At 46.1% G+C, this 19,029-nt stretch overlaps 1 protein-coding gene across 1 annotated transcript in view; it reads right to left on the bottom strand.

The window, feature by feature from the left end:
- Nucleotides 1–19,029, bottom strand: part of LOC147881139 (outer envelope protein) — a 59,899-nt gene that overhangs the window by 15,872 nt on the left and 24,998 nt on the right. Inside the window, exon 3 of the mRNA XM_087369848.1 lies at nt 15,536–15,794. Within this exon, the coding sequence (XP_087225974.1) occupies nt 15,536–15,794 (259 nt within the window). The remainder of the gene's footprint in view (nt 1–15,535; nt 15,795–19,029) is intronic.

Raw genomic sequence — 19,029 nt, 5'->3', positions numbered from 1 at the left:
TATTTCAGTAGACCAAGGAGGGGGCATTGGATGAAACAACAAAATGCTAGATCCCGTTTGACCTCCATTTGCTTCGGGCTGAAAAGGGTTAGCTGTCCATGTTGTTGTGGTAGTAAGAAGACAACACAAACATGCATGGAGAACAAAGGCTATCAGCCATGTGCAACCCAAAGTGCATGTGCTGACCCATAGTCTTCCGTATGCATCCCAGATCGACTGCATCTGAACATCATTGAGCAAGTCGTCTCTGCCATAGTCCTCTAGTACAACTAACCAAGATCCAGTCAAGCCCTCTGAAGAGTATGCCTTCTTTGTTGAAGGAGAGACATGAGCTTACATACATTGATATTCAAGATATGCTGCAACCAAATCTGTAACCAAATTACCATTGGCTGGCTGAATGCTTCTGCCCCTTTTCCCACACAACATCAGCAGGTTGCATGTAGCATGAACATTACACTTGGAAAGACAAGGCCTAGCCATACATTCTCGTGCAATCGTTCTGTTCCAACTGTCACCTTCAAGCTCAGCTAGATCTTTTCCAAAGCTGCCTCTGCTTAAGCTCTCCATACAAGGGACAATTTCCAAGATTGACATCATTGTAGGGTTTCCAATCAGCTGATAAATGAGGTTCCATATATCCTCATTGTGAATGGACTGAAATAGGGGCATGCACATAAGGCTCTGTAATGCATTACCCCATAAAAAGAATTGCATGCACATAAGGCTCTATAATGCATTACCCCATGAAAAGAATTGGTATGATGTTGGGTGCTCTGATACCAATGCAATGAAGGAGGCCGGGCCTGAATTGCCAGGGCATCATTTGGATGCAATGTATCGGTCCTGCAAACTGATATAACAGCCCCCTTGCCGTCCATATTTGTTTCCATCATGTGGGCCACTGCTTTTATTTGAGCAGCTATCCCAACATAACCCTTTTGTAATTGCAGCTGTAATAGCCTGGAAACAACCAGATTTTTGTCCTACATATTGAGGCATCTTCCATGGCTTTGAAGCATGATTTAGCTGCGTACTAGGGAGAGGCATAGCAGGCTATGCTGCATAGCTCCTCTAGGCATCATAGCTCCAAGAGACTCTTTGGGTGGATCGATATCCTTCCCATCCCCATCATTTTGGTGCATAGAAGGAAGCGTGGGCTGCTTTCCCATCGATTGCATTGCACTGTGTACAACCTATCCGACCTTCTCACAAATTTGTTCGCCAATTTGTTGGTCCATCTGCTTCTCTGCCGTGCTCTGAAGAATCACTGATGAAGCATCCATGAAGTTAGCCCTTGTGCCATCAAGCGTGTGCATTGCAAAGCTAGGAGGTATACCCTTGGGTGCTCCCAAAATGATAGCTTTTGATTCTTGCTGTTCATAGCCATTTGAGCTGCTATTTTCATTAGAACACTTCTCCCCACAACATCCTTTAGTATTTGCATCTGTAGTCGCTTGACAACGACCATAGTTTTGTCCTGCATCCAAAGGCATGGCTCTAAAGCATGGTTTGGCTGCATGCTAGGGAGTGGCATAACATGGCTAGACTGCATTACAAGCATTGGCCTAACTACATTCTCCCTAGATGTTGGGTGTTTACTGTTATAGGCTTGCATAGCCTTTGGCATCACTCCCCTTGGGTGCTCTGATACTAATGCAATGAAGGAGGCCGGGGCTGAATTGGTGAAGCACTAGAGATGGCAGAAAGGGGGAAGAGGAGAAGGGAGAGGAGAGGAAAGAGGAGAGAGGGAGGAATAGGAGGGAAAGGGATAGAGGGAGAGAGGAAGAGAGAGAAAAGAAAGAAAGAAATAAATATTAACGTCCACGGGAGACCTCGCGGGCCTATGGGACAAAGTGCACAAAAAAGCGAACTCATACAAGCCTCAGTGGGCTGAAGCAAAGGGTACACTAGAACCCTTGCTAAGTACTACTAAGTACTAGTCTATGCTAATAGAATCATAATCATAATCATAATCATATCAATCAATCTATCTAGGCGCTGGGACGAAACCGAAGACTAGTACAGTGATGGCTCTCTAGTGGGCTGCAAAAATGTCTTGTATCTGCGTCTGTCAAGCTGTCTCGCGCTGCGGTGGGGGGGCGCGGTCTCCTCGCTCTCTGACTCTCTAGGCTATGTCTAGAGTGACCCCTCATCTCTATCGGTCTCCCTTGAGGAAAGCTGTGATAGGTAGGACCTCAATAGAGTGTACTCTGGGGGCTCTCTATCGCACATGTGGCCTCTACGCCCCTCTCTCGGTGGTACTATGCCGGCTGCTCTGTGACGTGCCGCTGTGCCGGCTCTCGTCCAGCCAAAGCACTACGCCCTCGTGTGAGTCGTGCCTGGGCTACATGTTTCATCGTGAAGATGGGTCCTGTGAAGACTGCTCCCAAATATGTGTATGATTGTACTATCTCCACTGGTTCACCACGATAGGTGAAGTAAGTCGGTTAGTCACTGCTCGTGAGGTGTTGAAGATCATAACCTTAGTTTTCCCAAGGTTGACCATCAGATCTCTCTCTCTGCAAAACACCTCTAATGCCTCCAAATCTCTCTGCAGCCCCTCCGCTGAAAAGGATATAAGGACTATATCATCGGCATATAACAATATCTGTATGAGGAGATCCCCTAATAATGAGCCCTCGCCACCTAGGCGATCAATGAAAGATGCGATCTCATCAATGTAGAGTCCAAAGAGAGTTGGTGAGAGAGGGCAGCCCTGCTTCACCCCAATGGTGCTCTCGACCCAATCCGATAGACCGCCTGAGGCACAGACCCTGCCTCTGACTGACTCATATAAGCTCATCACACCCCAAATTAGCATCTCTGGGATTTGCATCTCCTGTAATCTCCTAATCATGTGGGATCGTGGAACAATGTCGAAGGCTTTTCGAAAGTCTACGAAGCATGTGTAGACTCTCTAATGTATGGACCTCCCCTCCTCAATGATAGCCCTCAGAGTGAAGATGTGGTCTAGAGTAGAGTGCTGCCTCCTGAATCCTGCTTGCCCTAGTGCTCACTGCCCTCGTGCGCCTCTGTATGACTGTTGATCTCTCTCTCTAGTACCGATCCATAGATCTTGGCCAGTGTGTGGCCAATCATGAGGGTGTGATAGTTCCCGATGTCCATGAGGTCTCCTGCTTTGTGTATCAGTACAATAGTAGTGGTGCTCCATGCTGGTGGGAAGCCGTGACAAATTGCAAGGTTAAACATATGTGCAAGGATCGGCGATGCTAGGACCTCCTGCCCATGTGCGAAGTGCTCTGTCCGAAGGCCTTCGTGATCCTATGCTTTTCGGTTGTGGAGTTGGCGAAGTGCAGCCCGTACATTCTGTGTAGTGAATAGATGACAGGTAGTGGGCCTAGGCATAGAGGACATGTCTGCCAATGTCTGCCTCGGGACATCATATAAGGAGCATGCATAAGTGTGCCACACGCCCGGATCCGTGATGGGGATGGGTGGCTTCCCCTCCGAGAGGAATCCCCACCCTGTGGTTGGGTCTTCTCCGTGAAATGATCTGATGATCTCATCCATCCTATGTGTGAGGAAGGCTCGTCTCTTGCGGCGTGTCAACCGCTGAAAGATCCTGTGTGCCTCATGTGACGTCAACTGACCCAAGGCTCTCGCTCCCGTGTGAGGTGGGCTCGCATCTCTCTGCATTCATCATCAAACCAGGGGTTTTGAGGCATCTTCCCATCTCGTACCCGCAAAGATTGGGTCGTAGGAAAGGATCTGGTGGCATCATCCTGTATCACTATGACAAGGGTGGCTGAGGCGTGGGCGAGGTCTAAATCAGCCTCCACTAAGGCTGAAAGCTCTTTGGCTAAGTGACACACGTACATCAAGGGCACGATCAAAGTGGGTCTAGGTCCAGGTAGCGGTAGGAACTCTCCCTGTGCCTGGTGTTGTAAGAAATCCTAGATTTACTATATTTAGAACTGTGCTAAGGAACAGAAAAGAGACTGAGATAGCAGAGAGCAAAGGAATAACTGTATTGCTTGAATGTCTGTAGGGTGGATGTGATTCTCATCCATACAATTTGGCCTCTCTTATATAGAGAGTGAAGAGTCACACATGAAAAGGTGTGTACTCCAAAGGGTATGTGCATGAAGAGGTGTGTACCCCTTGTGAAGGGTGTGACCCTTGATAAGAGGGTACATTACAATAGGAATGTCTCTTCATTAGAATGTCTCTTGTGAAGGGTTGTGCCTCATTAGGAAGTGTCGTGTCCCATCGAAAGGTCATACCCTTCCACAAGTGTCCATTCATTAAACCATCCATAAGTCTAGAAAGAGAAAGGAATACGTCACAGATCGTGACATCCCCTCCCACTCAAAAGAAGACCCTGGTGGAGATAATGAACCGATGTAGAAAATATCATGGTAGATGCTGAAAATACTGCTGTAATAGATCAGGGTACTGCTGTAAATCTTCATCGGACTGCCAAGTAGCGTCGGAGTCGTCCAGATCTTGCCAAAGAACAAGGAATTCCGTGATAAGTCGATGTCGAGTCTCTCGCTGTCGATGGTCCAGAATACGCTCAGGAATAAGGAGAACATAATCGTCTTCGATTTCTGGGACATAATCACCTGCAGGAGGAACTGCTTCATCGCCTGGAATGTACGTCTTTAGCCAAGAAATATGAAATGTTGGATGGATTTTACCCCATGATGGTGGTAATTCCAATTTATAACTTAAAGGTGAATTTTTCTTGACGATCCGGAAAGGTCCATAGTATCTGGGTCGCAACTTAGGAAACACAGACTTAACCGTCTTATAGCGATGTGGGGCTACAAATAATAGCACCATGTCACCAGTGTTAAATTCCAGGTGACGTCTATGTTTGTTGGCAGACCGTTGATACCGCTCTTGCGCTTTTCGCATATGATCCCTGACTTGCAGTAGAATATCTTGCATTTCTTGAACCAATTGATCAGCTAGGGCCACTCGATGTTGAAGTACAAAATTTGTTGGTACAATCGGAGTGTGTCCATAAGCTGCTTGGAACGGAGTCATGCTGATGGCACTATGGAAAGAGTTATTATAAGCAAACTCGAGGAGTGGTAGATACTCTTCCCAGGCTGCGAGGCGTGACTGAACATAATGTCGAAGCATTTCTTCCAGAACTTGGTTGACTCTTTCAGTCTGTCCATCTGATTCTGGGTGGTAGGCTGAACTGAACAGTAGAGTAGTACCCAAAGATTCGAACAGTGAAATCCAAAAGTGACTGGTAAACTTAGGATCTCTGTCGGATATGATATTCTTGGGTAATCCATGGTGTCGGAAGATGTGTTGTATAAAGAGTTTGGCTATGTCCGGGGCCTGTGCACTGCTTTTGCAAGCAACAAAGTGTGCCATTTTGGACAATCGATCAACAATTACCATAATCTGAGTGTTACCTCAGGAGGATCGTGGTAGTGTTGTAATGAAATCCATGGAAATACTTTCCCACCTTTCAGTTGGAACTGGAAGAGGCTGAAGAAGTCCTGTTGGAAGTCGTCGACTTGCTTTCATTTGTTGACATGATAAACAAGATGTGACCATTTTGATGACATCTCTTTTCATCTGAGGCCAGTAGTATGTTGCACTGAGTAACCGGTAAGTCTTATTGATGCCTGGATGGGCAGCATAAGGAACTACATGATGCTCTTTTAACAAAAGATGTCGAACATCCTTGTCATGTGGTACACAGACGCGATCTTGATAATACAGAAGGTCGTCCGTATAAGAATAGGATGAGAAAATCTTTTGTTCGGAAATCGAAGGTTGATCTTTGGAAAGAACCTGTACTGCAGTGCCGAAGTCTTTATCATTGAAATACTTTCCTTTGAATGAATTCGGAACATCCACAGATAATGTAGAGATTACCATGGCTGATGCTAGAGGTAACCTGCTGAGAGCATCTGCAACTACATTGCGTAGTCCTGGTATGTACTCAATGGTCATGTGAAAGTTGGCCAGAAACTCAACCCAGCGTGCTTGTCGAGCGTTCATGACTGGCTGAGTAAAAATATACTTGAGAGAGTGGTGGTCTGTTTTGACCACAGAGTCGGCACCCATGAGATAATGTTTCCAAGAGCGATAAGCATGTACAACAGCAAGAAACTCCTTATCATAAACTGGATATCGGGTTTGGATATCAGAATGTTTATGGCTGTCAAAAGCAATAACTCTGCCTTCTTGCATCAAGACTGCTCCTGTAGCGATGTCGGAAGCGTCGGTCATGACCTCAAATGGAAGATTTGGGTCAGCAATAGCCATAACTGGTGTGGTAGTGAGTGCTTGCTTGAGTTGTTGGAAACTATACTCTGTTTCGGGAAGCCACTGAAAAATTGCTGTGCTTTTCAATAATTCGGACATAGGAGCTGCAATTTCGGAAAACTGATAGACCTTTGTATGGTAGAAGTTTGCCAATCCGAGAAAAGAGCGGACATCATGAACATTCTTAGGAGTAGGCCAGTTTCGGATTACCTCGACCTTCTTGGGATCCACAGAGATACCTTGAGCGGAAATAACATGTCCCAGATATTCAAGTTGGGTTTTGAAGAACTCACTCTTCTCAATGTTGATGTAGAGAGAATTGGCACGGAGAACTTCAAAAACTTGGTGAAGATGTTGTTTGTGCTCATGTAGGGATCTGCTGAAAACGAGGATGTCATCGAGGTAAACGATGACGAACTTATCGAGGAAAGGCCGGAAGATGTCGTTCATTAATGTCATGAATGTGGTCGGGGCATTGTTTAACCCAAAAGGCATGACCAAACATTCATAGTGTCCATACTTTGTTCGAAAAGCTGTCTTGTACTCATCGCCTTCTCGTATACGAATTTGATGATAACCTGAACGAAGATCAATCTTGGAGAAGTGTGTTGCATGTAGAAGTTGATCGAAGAGGTCATCAATGCGAGGCAATGGATACTTGTTTTTGATAGTGAGCTTGTTGAGGGCTCGGTAGTCGATGCAGAGGCGCATAGACTTGTTCTTTTTTTCCACAAGTAGTACAGGAGATCCGAAAGGGCTGCGACTGGGCCGAATGTGACCTTTGTCGAGTAGCTCGGTGACCTGTCTTTGGATTTCTGCATTTTGAGTGTGAGAAACCCGATAAGGAGGTTTCGACGGTGGATTACTGCCGGGAATAAGTTCGATTGGGTGATCCACTGGTCGTCGAGGTGGTAACTGCTTTGGCAATTCCTGTGGAAAAAGATCCAGGTAAGGCTGGAAAAAAGGTTGGTTGAGGTATTCAGGAGGATCCTTTGTTGGTGTCTCCTCGACTGCCGTAACCAACAGAAGTGAAGTCTTTGCTTGGCGTTTACGAACCCACTTCTTTACTTGTAGGGCAGAGGCAACTGGGGTTGAAGGAGAATCCCTAGAACCAGTTAGCTCAATAAGTTTTCCCTGGTGGACAAACTGGATAGTATGGCTGCGAAAGCTGATTGATGGATCATAGTCGTAGAGCCATTGTTGTCCGAGTATGACATCGTACCGAGAAAGAGGCATAATGTCGAAGTTCAACTTGTCCGTATAATGTTGGATGCGAAAAGACAAGTTTTTAATCCTGGTGTTGCACAAGAAAGTTGTTCCATTTGCGAGTTCAATCTGATAGTCCATGAGGCTAGGACTGGTGGTCAACCGAAGTTTATCGACCACAGAACTGGCTAGGAAATGATGAGAACAGCCACTGTCGATGAGGATGGTGACTGTTGTTCCACGAATCGATCCTTGAACACAAAGTACTTGAGTGGCCAGGTTCGGGGTTGCTGGCAAGGCTCAGGTGGATGGTATTCGCCATTCGAACAGCTTTGCCTTTCTTGTCTTATGCTGAGGTAGCATCTTCTTTTGGGGAAGTACTAGATTCCATATTAGAATTTTGCTTTGGTCGCTTGGGACAATCGAACCATCTATGGTCGCCTGTACAGATGGTACAAAGTCCTTTTGAGCTGGAGTTGTTCTTCTTGTCAGTGGCCGCACCTTTATGTTGGGGCTGTCGGTAATGACTTTGTGAAGAAGAAGAAACACGATCCTTAGGGGACTGCTTCTGTTGGGATCCAGCAAATGATTTCTGAGGCTTCTGGGGATCTTGAGACTGTCGCTGACCTTGATTACCGAAGTTTTTGCGAAACCTGGTATTATCTTGAGGGCGAGCACCTTTGGCCGTAGGAGAGTTCTGTGTGCGAGTAGCACTCTGCTTCCCTGTGTTGAGGAAATCTGTAATGCGCTCTGCGTAAGCAATAGCGCCATCTGTGGTGGTAATATTGGCTTTAAGAACATCAATGCGTAACGAGGGTTGTAGGCCTGAGATGAAAGCATGAAGGCGATCATCCTCAGTTAAACCATCAATCTCTAGCACCAATGTGGTGAACTGAGAGATATAAGAAGACAGGGAACCCGTTTGCTCCAACTGTCGAAGTTTTGATCGTGCTTGGAAGTCCGCATTGGCAGGTACAAACTGCTTACGGAGCACGTGTTCAAAACGTTCCCAAGTTAACACACTTTTTCCGTCCTTCAAGCGTCTTTGCCACCATAGAAATGCTGTATCCTTCAGGAGGGAGGCTGCCAAGGCGATCTTTTTGCCTTCCGTGAGGTCAACAGTGTCAAAATACATGCGCATTTTGGCGAGCCATTGGTCAACAGTTCGGCGATTACGTTGACCAGTGTAGGCTTCCGGAAGTTTGACGTCAAGTCGTTTTGTTTTGGAAGCTTGAAGTAATCGATAGAGAGTACGCAGTTCAGTATTTTCTACCTCGGGAGGGAAAGAATCCGCATCGTCGTCGGGTTGCGTCACGTTGTCCTCTGTATGTGCTGGGCTTCGAGAATCTTGGAGTTGTTGAACTTTGTGAACCAGGTCGGAGATGCTGTCCTGAAGCTGAGATATTTGAAGTTGCAATAGAGATTCACTTTGGGTGTTGCCTTCAGGGGTCTTTTTGGGACTTGATTCTTTAATCTCGGGAGAGGCTTCACGCGAGCGGTGCGACATGTCGGAAATCCCTGTGAGAGAGGCGCGAACTTGCGCTCTAGTTTGTACCATCCCTGAAAGAGGATTCGGGCTGCTCCCTGAGGTTGCTCATATTGGAGGGGGCAGGCGAGGCAGGATGGAACCACCCGTGGAAATCTGGTAAGGGAGGTCCTGTCGGAGGTAACACTGGAGATTCTGAGAAAGGTGTTACTGCTCGTGATAAGACAGGGGTAGGTAGCAGAGTCCACGGATCTGAAAAAGGATAAGGAGCTGCTGTCGGAAGAGGAGGATATCCAGGAGAGGGAGTGCCTTCAGGATGTAAATACTGGCTGGGAGAAGGTACACCCTGTAGAGGAGGATATCGGGGAGCTGAAGGAGGTGGAGAGTACCCTGGGGATGCCGAAGGTGAAGGGTAGAACTCTCTCCAAAAATGAACAGCAAACTCCTGAGGAATATCGTGTTCCGGATATCTTCGTGTCTCGTGGAACACAACCTGTACTGTGCTGAGGAAATAATGTAATTGAGGTGCCTCACGCAGAAGGTAGAGGATGTGATCCAAGTCACTCGGAGGGCACGTGACACAGAAGACCCAAGATGCAAAGGCTCCAAAATGGGCTGGCTGTGCAATTTGAACACGATATTGTGTAGTAGCAGGTGCCTGAGGTGTCCTTGAATGGCCGGGTGAATTACCAGGGGTTTCCATGCTTTAATATGGATTCTTTCATTTGCTGTAATTTGTTTAAAAGAATCTTGAAAAAGCAAATTGGAAAGACTCCACCTGGCAATACTTTAATCTGCCAAATGATTGCGGAGAAGAAGGCTGCAAATCGTTGTCCGGAGGTCCATGTTGCAGTGTTTTGTGAGGAGTGCTCGAGGCTGGTCTGGTCCGGGCTGTCAACGGGCTTTCTTCATTGCGAGAAAAGGCAACTGGTGCTGAATTGGCAAGGTGAAAACATGGCGAAACAAGGAAAGGCAGCAGCCTGTCAGGAAATCTGGTATGCAGGACTGCAAAAGGAGTGGGCTGTCAGCGAAAAAAAGGCGAGGCAAGGGCTGGCAGCGCAGAATGTCGAAGCAGGGCTGGGCAGCGTAGGAATGGACTGGACTGTCCGTACGGTGTGGACGGGCCAGGCTTGTACAGCCTGTACGGCCTGTACGGCAGGCTGTACGGCCTGTACGTCAGGCTGTAAGGCCTGTACGGACTGCCTGCGCCACAAATCGTACGGAAGGAATGGCGCTGTGTACGGCTGGTTGCGAGAAAGGGGCGCAGATCGAGGATGACGCAGGAAGGTACGGCCGTACGGCAGGCTGACGTAATTCTTGCGCAAGCTGGCTGTCCGGATTCGTATGTTGCAGTTTTCTTGTTTTGGATGGAATGGTACGACGATTCGTTGGGCTGCCTAAGGGTTATTTGCCCCAAATTAATTTGGGGGTTAAGTTAACCCTAGGGTAGTTAGGGTAACCTAGGGTAGGGGATGGGTTTAATTTTTATCCCTTTTTACCCCTCTAGGTTCCCTTTTGTAGGTACTTGGGCCTAGGAGGTGTGCCTATTCGAAGGGGTGTGACCCTTGGAATAGGTGCACCTGTTCATGAGGGGATATGTCCCTATTGTCAAAAGGGGTGCGACCCTGCATGAATAGGTATGTCCCTTTGCCCACGATGGGGTATGTCCCATGAGTGAGGAGTCGAGACTCGTCACCAAAAGGTGTGTCCCATGGTGGAAAAGGCGCGTCCCTTGGTATTGGGACAACCCAAGCACCTTAAAGGACACGATTTTGGTCGTGTCCATTCACATCATCTTGTGATGTGAGGGGGATGGAGAGGCCAGGATGAGTTTAGGCGTTTAAAAATTTTGTGCTCATCCTCTCCATCTCTTCCATGCACTATGTGCACGGATGTCCTTCTAGCGGCAGAAAATGTATCAGATCAGCGCTAGAAGGTGAGGGGCATTTCCTACAGGCAGGAGCGAATTTTGCTCTGATACCACTGTAAGAAATCCTAGATTTACTATATTTAGAACTGTGCTAAGGAACAGAAAAGAGACTGAGATAGCAGAGAGCAAAGGAATAACTGTATTGCTTGAATGTCTGTAGGGTGGATGTGATTCTCATCCATACAATTTGGCCTCTCTTATATAGAGAGTGAAGAGACACATGAAAAGGTGTGTACTCCAAAGGGTATGTGCATGAAGAGGTGTGTACCCCTTGTGAAGGGTGTGACCCTTGATAAGAGGGTACATTACAATAGGAATGTCTCTTCATTAGAATGTCTCTTGTGAAGGGTTGTGCCTCATTAGGAAGTGTCGTGTCCCGTCGAAAGGTCATACCCTTCCACAAGTGTCCATTCATTAAACCATCCATAAGTCTAGAAAGAGAAAGGAATACGTCACAGATCGTGACAGGTGTAGTAGCAAGAACATCGAAGGCCAGATATGAGTGGTCGGCTCCAAGGGGGGGGGGGGGGTATATGGTGAGGTCATGTATCCGTGAGACAAAAGCCAATGGGCCCAGTAGGTAGTCCACTGTGCTGGTCCCGCCTCCATGTGGCAAGCATGTGAATCCCATAGATGATGGCCATCTCTGAAGGCCATTGTAGATGATGAGGTCGTGGACAGCTCCCAACTCAAGCAGGTGTCGCCCGTATGCTGTCACATGTGAAGTATCTGCAGAAAGTCTCCGAATCCCAAAATCTGCTGCATCTAACTCTGGCATCATGTGGGGGTCTCTCTCATATGTGAAGTCAAGTAAGCCCACTTGCCTATCCCTCGTCCTTGCATTGAAATCTCCCAGAAGGAGGGTGTCTCCCTGCCTGGAGAACTCTATGATATCATCATGTATCGTCTCATAAGGATTGTGCCCCTCTGTAGTGACATCATGGGCATATGATGACGTGTGTGGAGGGGAATAGCATACTGCAATGAAGATCGGTCGGGCATCTAGTAGCTGCACTCGTATCCACATGTGACGTGCATGTTCCTCTCTCCCTACTACAAATATGAGTGGTCTCAAGTGTGTTTTGAAAAGGACAGCTACACCTCCAGAGCCTCGTACTCCACTATCTCTCCTCATTTCTCTCCTATGAACAGACTCCCAAATGTACCCTGTCACCGTGGGCAGCCCTCTCTCTGGGCTCTCATGTGTCTCAGTGTAGAAGATGATGTCTCTGCCTGTGTATGTCTCCGAGAAGTCACCTGGGTCGGACCAAAGGGTACCATTACAGTTCCATACAGCCATACTCAGCTTGTTTTGTGCACTCCCCTCCCGACTCTGACACTGTCATAGTCCCCCTCTTCCTTCTCCCCTTCTCCCTTATCACCTCTATCAGCTCTTTCTCGAATAATCACTTTGCCATCCCTGTAGGCAGCCCATTTCCCTGCTTCCCTTGCTGCCATTACCCGTGTCATGCCTTCCCTTCTATGCTCCTGCTGTAGAAGGGTGAGGTCATCATCCAAGTAGATTTTGGTCCCTTTCAGGGATGCTCGCATGCTCATGAGAGGAGTGAGGGGAAGAGAGATTGAGATTGGGAGAGAGAGTGTAGGCAGCACATAAGAGGAAGGGGGTGGGAGTAGATAGGATTAGATGTCACATCAAAAGGTGTCCTTTGTACATGAGAGGATGGTACTTATATAGTACCTCCTTAGCCCTTTAGACCCCTCTATCTTGCAAACACTTTGTCCTTGTCAAAACTGCCATCGGATTTATACTCTCCCTTGTACAACCACTTGGTGCCAATCACCTTCCTCTTGACGGGTCTACCCATCAAGTCCCAAGTGTCATTCTTCAAAATGGCATCCATTCCAGCCTCCTTGGAAAGACCATGGCTCCACAATCTGACATAGTTCACGGTACGATCCTTTAATATTCTTGAGATCTTTTCACCTCTGAAATTGACACCAGAATGTCTGTCACTCAAGAATTCCGCAGAGTCTTCAAGTACCACCGAGGAAGGTCTCTCTCCTTTGCTAGAGTCTTCTTTGGTGATTCTGATGCTTCTAGTTTTAAGTTTGACTCTCCTTCGACTCGATAGCCAATATGGATGTTGATGGGGCTGCCATTGGAGCTTCATGTGCTATCACCTTTGGCTGGGTCGCCGCATCCTCAAGACAACATCCCAACTCATGAAGATCTGCAACTTGTCTAGGTCGAAGAGTTGATAGGCTTTTGACTCCTCGCTACACACAACAAATACACGCTTTTGACTCCTGGAATCTAGCTTCTTCCTTTCATCCTTATGCACATGAACAAACGCATTAGAACCAAAAATCTTCAAATGTGAAATGATAGGCTATTGACCATTGTAAGCGTCATGAGGACCGATGGCCTTGGTCTTCATCCTATTAGAATGTGTACAACTACATGAACCGCCTCACCCCAGTAGGCCTTAGGAAGATTATTTCCCCTCATCATTGTCAACCCCATTTCTACGGTTACACGGTTCTCTCTCTACAACCCCACTTTGCTGGGATGTGTAGGGTGTAGTGACTTGTCTCTTATCCCATTCTTCTTACAGAAATTGTCGAAAGCTTTTGAAGTAAACTCTCCCCCCTCTATCATTGAGGAATGTCTTTACATCTTTCCGTGACTCCTTCTCAACCCTCGCTCTCCACTCCTTGAGCTCGTCGAAAGCTTGAGACTTCTTAGCCAAGTAGAAAACTCAAATCAGGTGGCTACAATCATCAATGAAGGTAAAAAAACAGCAAAAACTTGCGAATGACTTAAGTTGACATTGGTTCATAGATGTCAGAGTGAAGTAACTTAAGCAGAGCTTTGGCCTTTGATGTGGCGGGAATGTTTCCTGATGTTGCTGCCAACCAAAAAAGCCTTGTAGACTCCTTCCGTGCCTACTATTGGTGGAGCTCCATTCGTTATCCCTCCCTTTTGCATCTTTGAATGATATCTTGATTAACATGATCAAACCTCTCATGCCACAATCTAGAGCTATGTGTGTAACCATGAACTACCAATGCTTTGATTTGAGGCAATCCATCTTCTTCAACTCGTCCAGCCACGATCTCTCTAGTCTCCTTTGATCTGACTAGGACTTCTTGAATGTTAAACTTTACCTTCATCCTATTTCTAGCCATCTAGCAAAAAGTAAGTTCTTGCAGCGAAAAGACAGAGTACATTGGAGATTACCTTCTCGGTTCTTGAGTCTGTGATGAATGGAATACTCCCTAGACCTACACAGGGCATATACATAAATGAATCCAAGAACATTCCCAAACTCAACATAGTGCAGTTTCAATCTCACGATAGTCACTCATAAGATTGAAAACCATAAACTCCATCACGCATATTCACCTTTCAATTGACAACTACAGGATCATGGCTTTGAACCATCCTTTCTTTTTTGATGTGTCATGATGCCTCATTGTCAGCATGCCAACCTTGTTTGTTTTCAATGCTCAATGACCAAGAACAGCTCTCTAGTTACACATTGGTAGATTCGTACTTGGGCTTGGCCTCCCTTTTCCTCTTCTAATGAGTTTTCTTTTTCCTGCAATCTTTTGTGAAGTGGTCGAGTTTCTCGCAGTAGAAACACTTTTTATATTTCTTGTTTGCATCATCTGACCTGTCACCCTTAGATTCTTCTTTGGGCTTACCCTTGCTGGTGTTGCCCATGTCTTTTCCGTTTGCCTTGTCATTGTTGCTTTCGTACACTCTCTCTGAGATTCTTCCTACAGCAACAAGGGAACAAGCTCTTCGAAAGTAAGAGGCCTGGTCCTCTATCTTGCCATCACGGTGGTAACGAGCCAAGAATGCTAGCTAGCTCGAGTCCACTTTGCTGCCGACTACCGCCAACTGATCCTTTACTTTTATGAGATGGTTGTGTACTTGATTCCCTTCCTCCATATTCATTGTGAACAATTGATTTTGGAGGGATGGGGTCCTACACTTATTGTTCGTCTCATACAAGTCTCACACAATGATCCACGACTAACCAGATGTATCAGCTTTTTGGATGTGTGGAATGATGTAATCCACTGTCATCCTTATTATCATTGATAGGGTTTATGCGTCTTTGTCCTCCCACACTTCAACTGCGTCTGGATCTACAATCCAAAGCGTACTTGGTATCCTCCGGCTTCAGTTCTATACCTGTTTTTATCTTCTAAACCACAAGGTGGCTCCACACCTTGACCTTCCCAATGGGATAGTTTGACCCATCAAACTTTCCCACATCTCTGGAGTTTGGGATGGGACTGGGAGTGGTCAGGACTTCTGAAATTACAGAAGGTTTTGCTGTAGCAACCAACAAATACTCACACCTTTCTTGAATCAGGGCCACCTTCAAGCTTGCTCCTCAAAGTGAATATAAGGGTCCCATTGGACGTGGTTTAACGGATTCTTCTTCTGTATCTAGATGCAATTGAATCTCTTTTCAATTTTTTCTGTTTTTCTCCTTTATGCCACTAAAAACTTAAAAACCCCAATGGAGGAGATAGCAAACACAATTGGGGGGAGGGATTTTTGGTTGAAGAGAGAACAAAACTTGAAACTTGCTTTCACATAAGCCTTAACATTGTTTCTAGTAAAGAATGCAATCAACAAGAGCAACCAGCTTTACAAACAGAGAAATACATACCAGTAGATGTCCTTCCAATGTACCACTTCCAAACGTAAAATTTCCTTTTAAGCTACATTTCTTTGGAAAATTGTCAGGCCCGATAGAACTTTTCTCTTGTGACACTATCAAACCCTTTGAACACTGTTTATCGTTTACATATATAATCTCCAAAGGTGTGAGAATCCACAAGAATATCTCATTGACATTGACACAAAATCTTACTCCGCTTCTAATGGGGGTATTTGGATCCACTAAAGCCCACCCCAATTGAAAGTGCCTGTACAGGGAATCATCAAATACCTGTTATACACTTATTATCTCTTTCTCTCATTAAGTACATTTTGATGGTACGATTAACACACTTATGGAAATGAAGATGTTGTACTTTGTTCATTTGCAAGGGCAAAGCAGACTAGATACAAATCTTTACTGTTCCACATGAATCAAGGAGAAGCCCAAAATTAATGCGTAGATCAGCAAATGATCGGCTCATGATACCTTGTCTTATGTGCAAAGTATTCACCCAATCCACAAGTACTACGTTCAACCTAAGGTTGGTAAACATATTAACAACCACAGAGCAGCTAAATAATTCCTAGTCATCACAACCTAAATCAACCATCTTGTAAACAATCAATGAATCCTTTCTATGGATGGATCGATCGACTTGTGGGCCACTTCATGAATATTTTTAAGCAACTAGATTGTCCATTAATACTCAAGTTGCATTAATCTCCCCCTTGTACTCCAAACCTGACCCCCTTCTTGAAATTAAGCATGTTTGCATCATTCCTAATCCTTTGCAGTAGCTTCTTTACTAGCTTATAGGCATGGCATCAGCTTTAATAAGATCTTTTGTCACAAGTACCTAATATTCATTCAAATATCATGAAGCAAATGGAATTGCACTCAAGATATTGGGTAGCAAAATTCAGCACAAGTATTCATCCACCTATTTGTTCACCCTTTTTGACTATCCATCAGTCTCAGGATGGTATGCAGTGCTAGGTGGGAGTTAGGTACCCACTACTGTAAATAATTCTTGCCAAAATTCACCCATAAATTGTGCATCCCTACCACTGACAATTTCCTAGAGAAAGCCATGCTGCTTAAACACATGATCAATGAACTGCCAAGCAACCTGTGATGCTGAATATTGGGTTTTAGTGGGTATGAAATGGGCCTGTTTTGTCAATCTACCCACCACAACCCATCCCCTCTCTATAGAGGGCAAGCCTGTTATGAAATCCATTGCCATACGTGTCCATTTGCCCTCTGGAATGGTTAATGCTTGCAATACACTAGTTTGCCGTCCACTTTATTTTGTTGGCGAGTGTAATGAAGGTGGGAAATAGCAGGGAATTAGGTGGGAAATGTATGGTACCTTTTTGATGTGACATCTAATCCTATCTACTCTCCCTCCTGTTTCCTGCTGCCTACGCTCACACTCTCTCTCTCCTCCCTCTCTCTATCTCTCTATCCTTCTCTCTCTTCCTCTCTCCTTCCCCTTCTCCTCTCTCCTCCTCCCTTCCTTCTACTATTCTCTCCCCATCTCCAAATCTGCCCCTTCCCCCTTCTCTACATTGGTATCAGAGCATGACTCTAGCACCTTTGCAACCTAAATCAAACAAGCGGCTCCTCACAGCGATAGCAAGCGCTTCATCAACGAGCAGCCCGGCCTCAGCAATGCCTTCAAGCTCAGCCCAACATGAAACGCAGCTCCAATCGTCGGGCGACCTCTCGCACTTGTGCAGCTATGCCAAAGTTCGTGGACTCCCAACAAGCATCTAACGACTAGTGAGACAGCACATGCAGCCAACTCCAACGACACCCATCCAAAATCCCGTACAAGACCTACGTCGGTCGTCCCTGCTCCCCGTCGTCCCACCTGCGCTCCCCCGTCGTCGCTGCTCCCGCGTCCACCTGCGCTCCCCCGTCGTCGCTACTCCCGCGTCAATCCCTACCCGCCACCAGCCACGCCACGCCCACCGTCGCCATTCGCCGCGCCGTCGCCCTTTACGCCTGCACAAAAAAAACCTTTGCCTTTCTTTCCTTCCTAAGGTTCAATCAGCCAAGGTTAGTTGGGTCGGGTTAGATTTGGCTAGTTTGATTAGGTTTAGTTAGTGGAGTGGGTTAGGTTAGTAGATTGGGTTAGGTTAGGTTTAGTCAGTTAGTTTGGCTCTAGGTTAGGTTAGTACTAACTAAGGTTAAAGGCTGGGTTAGGTTGATCTAAGATAGTGCCCTAATAGTCCTAAAGGTCTTAGGTTAGAACTGTACTAGCTGTCCTAGGTGACTTAGGTCTCCCTCCCCCCCCCCCCAAAAAAAAAAAAAGAGGCAAAAACTTAGAATTTTTCAGCCTTTTTTTAGGGGCTCTCCACAGTCCTATTTTGGCTCATTCAAGCGCCATTTCAAAGCTTCTTCGATGACCTTTCTTATGAGCCTCTCCATCGACATTTTTGTGTTTTCCACACACTATCTCAGGTGCTCATTATAGTAGGGTTTTGCATTCGAGCTACTCTCTCCAAGGCCAGTCACCATGCCACCGAAGCGTGCCCCTCGTGATATATTGCATGACACTGATGAGGCTGCTCAGTATGAGCAAGTGCCAACCACTTATTCCAAGACTTCCATGTGTCATGACAAAAATGCCTCAAATACTTCTCCAACCATTTGTTCACTCTTTCTGACATCCATCTCAGGGTGGTAAGCAGTGCTAGGTGTAAGAGAAGTACCCACTGCTATAATAACTCCTGCCAAAAGTGACCCATAAATGTTGCATCTCTGCCGCTGACAATCTCCCAAGGGAAGCCATGATGCTTCAAAACATGCTCAATCAATTGCCAAGCAATCTGTGATGCTGAATAACGGGTCTTAGTGGGTATGAAATGGGCCTGCTTTGTCATTCTATTAACCACCACAAAAATGCTATCCCATCCCCGCTCTGTGGAAGGCAACCCTGTGATGAAATCCATAGCAATGTGAGTCCATTTGCCTTCTGGAATAGGTATGGCTGTTGAGACCCGCGGGTAACTGGCTGTCCACTTTATTCTGCTGGCAAGGCAAACATTCACTGACAAATTTAACTACATCCCGCCACAAGCCATCCCAGTTAAAGCTCTGTTTGACCTTTTCATATGTCTTAGTAATACCCGCATGTTCTGCCATAGGAGATGAGTGCAGTTCCTGTAAGACCAGCAGTCAGTACTTTGAATCTAGCACCAAATAAATTATGTCCTTGCACCACAACAGCCCATTATGCAGCTTAAATTCAGCATGCCCTTGGCTCGATGGCCTCTCTAACCCCACAATTATGGGAGCTGCCTTAGAATCCTGCATGTATTCTTCCTAAATACCATGAATCCACTGCTAGTAGATGGTAGAAATGGCAGACAAACTGCAAGCCCACATACGGGATAAGGCATCTGCGACCACGTTTTCTTTCCCTTTCCTGTACTCAATGTCGAAATCATAAGACTGGAACCTTAGCCAGCCACCTCTTCTGCTTCATTGAC

Source organism: Dipteris shenzhenensis, chromosome 31 (genome assembly GCF_047967505.1).
Source record: "Dipteris shenzhenensis isolate YYH24624 ecotype China chromosome 31, Dip_SZ_1.0, whole genome shotgun sequence".
Lineage (NCBI taxonomy): Eukaryota > Viridiplantae > Streptophyta > Polypodiopsida > Gleicheniales > Dipteridaceae > Dipteris > Dipteris shenzhenensis.
Note: the sequence above shows the minus strand (reverse complement) of the source record. Positions and strands in the feature narration are given on the sequence as shown.